General features: G+C 35.3%; 1 protein-coding gene across 1 annotated transcript; it reads left to right on the top strand.

Moving 5' to 3' along the window:
- The first annotated feature begins 1599 nt into the window (after nucleotides 1-1599).
- Nucleotides 1600-4391, top strand: LOC107595826 (mitochondrial pyruvate carrier 2-like). The gene is made up of 4 exons (XM_016286391.1): nucleotides 1600-1673; nucleotides 1766-1850; nucleotides 1933-2044; nucleotides 4127-4391. The coding sequence occupies exons 1-4, from the start codon at nucleotides 1662-1664 to the stop codon at nucleotides 4170-4172; spliced, it is 255 nt and encodes an 84-aa protein (XP_016141877.1). The 5' UTR covers nucleotides 1600-1661; the 3' UTR covers nucleotides 4173-4391.
- Nucleotides 4392-6000: the final 1609 nt, after the last annotated feature.

Genomic DNA, 6000 nt, shown 5'->3' with positions numbered 1-6000 from the left:
TCGGCCAATCACAATGCACTGGGTCAGCTGGCCAATCAGAGCAGACTGCGCTTGTCGGAAGGAGGGACTTTGTAGAAAACGACGTGTTTGAGAGAGGCGGGGCATAGAGGACCTACAATAATGTACAGTATTTGAAAAATAATGTGTTTTTTGAACATTAAAGCATGTCAGCATTTTCTGTTACACCAAATACACAAAATAATGATCTTTAAAAAAGCATCATATGACCCCTTTAAGATATAGAAAATGTTTTAAGAAGGTGCAACTATATGGTAATGAATTATAGCCACTGTATGATATGTAGAAATGTATTACAATTATTATTATAAATTTTTATTTATTTATAATTTATTTTGATTCTGAATTGTTGTCTGCAGTTCTGGTCTTGTCATACTTGCTTTTATGAGTGTTTTTGGCACTTTCAATGATTTTGAGTACAAAATGGGGCTTAAAATTCTTTTTTTTATGTATTTATACATAAGTGAGGAATAACATTGTCTTTTCATTTTAAACAACCGGTCAGTGAAACGATGTCTAAACTTGTGTTTAATTAAATATGTTTAAACTAATTATGTGTTTTCAAATTTTGGGGCATGACTAAATGCTGTTAAAAGTCTTGATTTATGTGATTGTAATTTTCCAACTAGTATTATTAAGTGTTAGTATTATTTATGATTTTGGATTGATTATTGAAACAATAATCCATTGTTCGTGTAAAATTGTAATTGTACATGCAATGAAAGAGATACTACAAAAAGAAAAACAATGTTATGGGTCACCAAAGTGTACTGTATTTGTTGAAAGTGCCCTTGAGAAACAGAAATCATTCTCGGTAATATTGTCTGTTACTGAATAATGAGTTTTCTTAAGGGAGTCAATGTGTTTATAGTTCTAGTCATTGGTGGTAGAATAAATAGAGATCAAATTACACGTGTGTTGATAAGCAGAGGTTGACTGACAAGAAACTAAAAAAAGATTAAACGAACAGTGCTGGCATGCAGATTGTGACCTCAGCTTCACATTTGGCAGAGGGAGGGGGTCATATTTAGTGCTAGGGATGACTGATCTTTTATTAAATGATATTAAAATGGATTTTTAACATGCTGATTGTTTTTTAGATCAAGTTCTAAAACAAGTCTGTTGCATTGTGTTGATCACTGATGGCTCAAACTCCACGAAGCTGATCAGTGCATTTAGTCTTATTGAATATTTAAACATTGACTGTTTACAGAAAATAATCCATAATTGGTTAAACATTTATACCATCAGCCATTGTATATTGTAGTTCTTATTGAAAATTAATTTAAGTCTGAGCTTCGGCATAGTGTGGTGCACATACCCACAACAAAGAACCATCAGGTCACAGAGACGCAGGTTCAAGTCTGTGTCCTTTAGTGCTGTAAAAAAAAAAAACCTTGGGAAGATATACATATTTGGTACCAAAACACAACCACAAAGTGTACTTGCAAGAACAAGTATTTAGTGTAAAGTGTATTTTTTAAATTACCTAATAATTCTCTTCTGTGTTAGTGCTTTAGGTTTTGTAAGTTGAATCACCCGATACCTGTCACAATTACACACATTTGACCTGTGAAACATGAGTTTAACTGTATTGATTTGCTTTTTGTTTAGGTCCAAAGACTGTTTTCTTCTGGGCACCAATGTTTAAATGGGTAAGATTAACAACACAGTATCTAGATGTTCTTTGGATTGATTGATATTTATTTATTTATATATAAAAAGTTTAATTTCTGATTTCTCACAGGGTCTGGTCATAGCTGGCTTAGCAGACATGACACGTCCAGCAGATAAACTCAGTACCTCCCAATCTGCTGTGTTGACTGCCACAGGTATATATCACACAGTAACCAAAAAAAATTTAATAAAACTGAACAATTCAAAGATCCCAATCTCCCTCACTCTGTTTTTCAGGACTTATTTGGTCCAGGTATTCTTTGGTTATTATACCCAAGAACTGGAATCTCTTTGCTGTAAACTTCTTTGTTGGAGGTGCAGGAGGATCACAGCTCTTCAGAATATGGAAGTGAGTACTCTCATTCACCTACAGAATACATGCTATAAAATCACTTAAATGGGGAAATAAGCAAAAGGTGAATGTTCTTGATTTGAGACTTTTGTCCAGTTTCCAAACAAACCTTGAACTGACGCAAACAGTCTGGCAGTGAAGTGCATCATGTCTTGTTTAAAAGCCATCTGATATCACGTCATTCACAACAGCTATGTGTAATTCATCTCTGGATTAGTCGATGACTGTGACAAAAAAGTAAAACTTAAGTCAGCATGAAATTATTTTTTAATATGATTTTTTTTGTTTATTATAAATGATATTTGTGCACATCATTATTTAAAAAAATTTTTAATTCACATGCCCTTGTAATCTTCAATCAAAATAACCTCTCTTCCCCCTTGCACCTTCACCTCTTCTCTTCTCTGACGACATGTTCACTGTTGCGAGGGCAGGACAATAACCTCTCCCCTCCAGCAATCTGCCACTCACATGAAATCGCAGCAATAGCAAATTACAATGATCCAATCAATTCCTGCTGGACCAAATTAAATCCTGCCTTACAAATTTTTTCCTTGTTCAGGAAGCCGTTCTGCTTGGATATACATCACAATAGGATAGAAAAGATTAACTTAACTTCCATTTCATGTCAAGTAGGACACAGGGGCGTCAGCTATGTAGATGTATATAATAAAAGATCTTATAAGGAATCAACTGCATAGTCTAATTCAAGGATGGGTAACTTTGATAGTGACGAGGGCCAGTACGTTTTCTCCTTTATACCAAGGCGCTAGATTACTAATACACGTCCACACACCTTTTACACTGTCTTACTCAATTTCCTTTTTATTGAAGGAAATCAAAGTATAAATAATGTCATTTGTTTTTAAAAATTGTATTACCTATTAAAATGTGTGCAGTGATGCCAATTTAAATGGCAAACTTTGTTGTCAGTTGAAAATAAATATATATAGTTATAGATATATATATATATATATATATAAACAAAAATATATATATACAGTATCTCACAGAAGTGAGTACACCCCTCACATTTTTGTAAATATTTTATTATATCTTTTCATGTGACAACACTGAAGAAATGACACTTTGCTACAATGTAAAGGTCGTCATGGAGGAGTGGAAGAGGACTCCAGTGGCAACCTGTGAAGCTCTGGTGAACTCCATGCCCAAGAGGGTTAAGGCAGTGCTGGAAAATAATGGTGGGCACACAAAATATTGACACTTTGGGCCCAATTTGGACATTTTCACTTAGGGGTGTACTCACTTTTGTGGCCAGCGGTTTAGACATTAATGGCTGTGTGTTGAGTTATTTTGAGGGGACAGCAAATTTACACTGTTATACAAGCTGTACACTCACCACTTTACATTGTAGCAAAGTGTAATTTCTTCAGTGTTGTAACATGAAAAGATATAATAAAATATTTACAAAAATGTGAGGGGTGTACTCACTTCTGTGCGATACTGTATATACGTACATATATATACACATATATGTGTGTGTGTGTGTATATATATATATATATATTTATATATAGATAATTCATGTGCATCTATGCTCTCGTTTTATTTATAGTAAAATGGCAGTAATGCACAAAGGAAATAGGTTATATAAAACTAGAAATTGTAATATGGAAACATGCAAAAAATTCCCATGCGCTTGTGAATAATTTCTCGAGGGCACAAAAAAGTTTCTTGTGTGCATGCAAAAAAATTTTTTCTTATTAATTTTAGGGGCTTTGTATGCTGTCACTTTGAGAAAATCAATGAAAAAAAACAATGAGAAAATAAAAATATTTACAATTGACTACTATAAAACTAGAAATTGTAATGTGGAAACATGCAAAAAATTCCCATGCGCTTGTGAATAATTTCTCGAGGGCACAAAAAAGTTTCTTGTGTGCATGCTTTTTTTTTTTTTCTTATTAATTTTAGGGGCTTTGTATGCTGTCACTTTGAGAAAATCAATGAAAAAAAACAATGAGAAAATACAAATATTTACACCAATATATACCAATTATAAAGCTGAAAATGATGATGAAATTTGATTATATATATGAGTTTCTTTATTCCCCACAGGTATAACCGGGAACAGAAGGCAAAGGAGAAAGAAGCTCAGGCTTGATACCAGTGCTGTGTAAAGTGCTTCCAGAGGACCGAAAGGGACTCTCCTCAACTGGTACCCCAGAAACTTCCCCTCCATCATCAGTCTCCACAGAGATCATCTGATTCTTTTAGAGTTCAGGTCATTGTCCTGTGCAACTAGTACCTATAGCAACAATTATTACGGTTGTTAATAATGCACAAATGTTACATATTCATTAGGGGTGGAATGATTCGCGGACAAAAATCTAACCGTACGGTTCTCCACACACGGTTCGGCACGCTCTAGGACAGCGGTTCAACTTAAATCTGACAACGCATCTGTAATATGGTTTGCTATAAATAACACGTAAAACAAATAGGGTTCGGCTAACATATGTTTCTGTTGATGGATGCGCATTCTGGCTTCCCAATACATTACAACAACAGAAAAAAAAAACGTGGACAAACTATTCACTCTTGTTCAGTGCGAATGCCGTATGCTGGCATACGTATGCTTATCGGCAGTAACGATAAGGACACCTTCAAAATGGCGCCTTGGTGACGTCACACATAACAAACACACGTGACTGACAAAGACCGATATGAGCATTTATTCCGTCATCATCCAGGTGCTGATAGCGCGTGCGCACAGGTGAGACCTGAACAGAACATGTTGATATCTATGTTTAAGCTAAACTCGTTTAAGCCTTGATAGTTTAAACCATAGACTGTAAAAAAAGATGGTCAATGCGTCTCATATTTCTTCCACTATATAAAAGTGAAGCCAAAGCATCTCAGTATGGCCGCTGCCATCTTGAGTAAATGACGTCATTTGGAGCAAAGTCTGCGCTGTAGAGATTTGTTTGGAGCCAGAGTCTGCGCAGTAGTGTCGTGAGGTGGAGCCACGGTATCAAACTCCCGCCCAAACTCCCGAAGACCCAATCAACCATAAAAACACGCCCCATTTTTATAGCATCACATTACAAGCTAAAATCAAACTTATCACAAAAACGAACAATTGAACATATATCAGCGTGATAACAACTACCTTAAATGACCAAAACCATCTTTCGGAAAATTGCATTGGAAGTGTAATTAATTTTTTTATTTTGACTCTAGTCCCATTCGTTTACATGGAGAGGGCGGGGTTTATGACCTGTACTGCAGCCAGCCACCAGGCAACGATCAAAGAGCCTGCAGCTTCACTTTTCAGGACCTGTGAGGCACACCCGGTTTAAACATTTAAGAGCCAGAGGACGCAAGCTCACACGCGCAGTGAGAAGATTTGTGCGCAAATATTAAGCTTTCTTTCTCTGAAGTATTGTTTAAATGGACAAATTCACACAAAAATTATGTCAAAATGCCCGTCTTGGTAAGTATCCTATAGCAGACATAGCCGGCTGAACGTACTGTATCAGTGCACTGGATCAGGGCATTCTCTTAAAGTGACAGCACTTTCTTAATATTAATCAAACAGCAACAACAAAGAAATCACTCACTGCTCTTGATTTAATAGCTTTTGTAACTTTAATAAAGATTCATCTTTAATTTATACAGTCAAATATGCAATGCTGTTTTACATTTCATTACTTTATTCAATTTCTGTACCTGAAAACTAATGTTAGACCTACCTAAAAAAACTGAAAATCACTGTTTATTTTATTTGTATCTTTAGTCTATTGTATTTATTTGTGCAGTTTCCTTGTAGTATTGACAGTATAGTTTTTGCCTAAACATAGCACATACCGAACCGAACCGTGAGTAAGTTGAACCGTTCCACCCCTAATATTCATATTAGTATGATTGTACATTCTTTAAAAGGCTTGTGTTTCAAATGCATCTTGATAAAGGAGCTTTCCATCCAATAT

The sequence above is a fragment of the Sinocyclocheilus grahami genome, unplaced genomic scaffold (genome assembly GCF_001515645.1).
Source record: "Sinocyclocheilus grahami isolate Dianchi unplaced genomic scaffold, SAMN03320097.WGS_v1.1 scaffold209.1, whole genome shotgun sequence".
Taxonomy (NCBI): domain Eukaryota; kingdom Metazoa; phylum Chordata; class Actinopteri; order Cypriniformes; family Cyprinidae; genus Sinocyclocheilus; species Sinocyclocheilus grahami.
The sequence above is the reverse complement of the archived record's forward strand: the minus strand, read 5'-3'. Positions and strand labels throughout refer to the sequence as shown.

Bases quoted from the DNA above. Each gene is read 5' to 3' on its own strand.
- LOC107595826 (XM_016286391.1), top strand. The intron at 1,851-1,932 runs GTATATATCACA...TCTGTTTTTCAG, and splicing joins TGCTGTGTTGACTGCCACAG to GACTTATTTGGTCCAGGTAT. The intron at 2,045-4,126 runs GTGAGTACTCTC...TATTCCCCACAG, and splicing joins CAGCTCTTCAGAATATGGAA to GTATAACCGGGAACAGAAGG.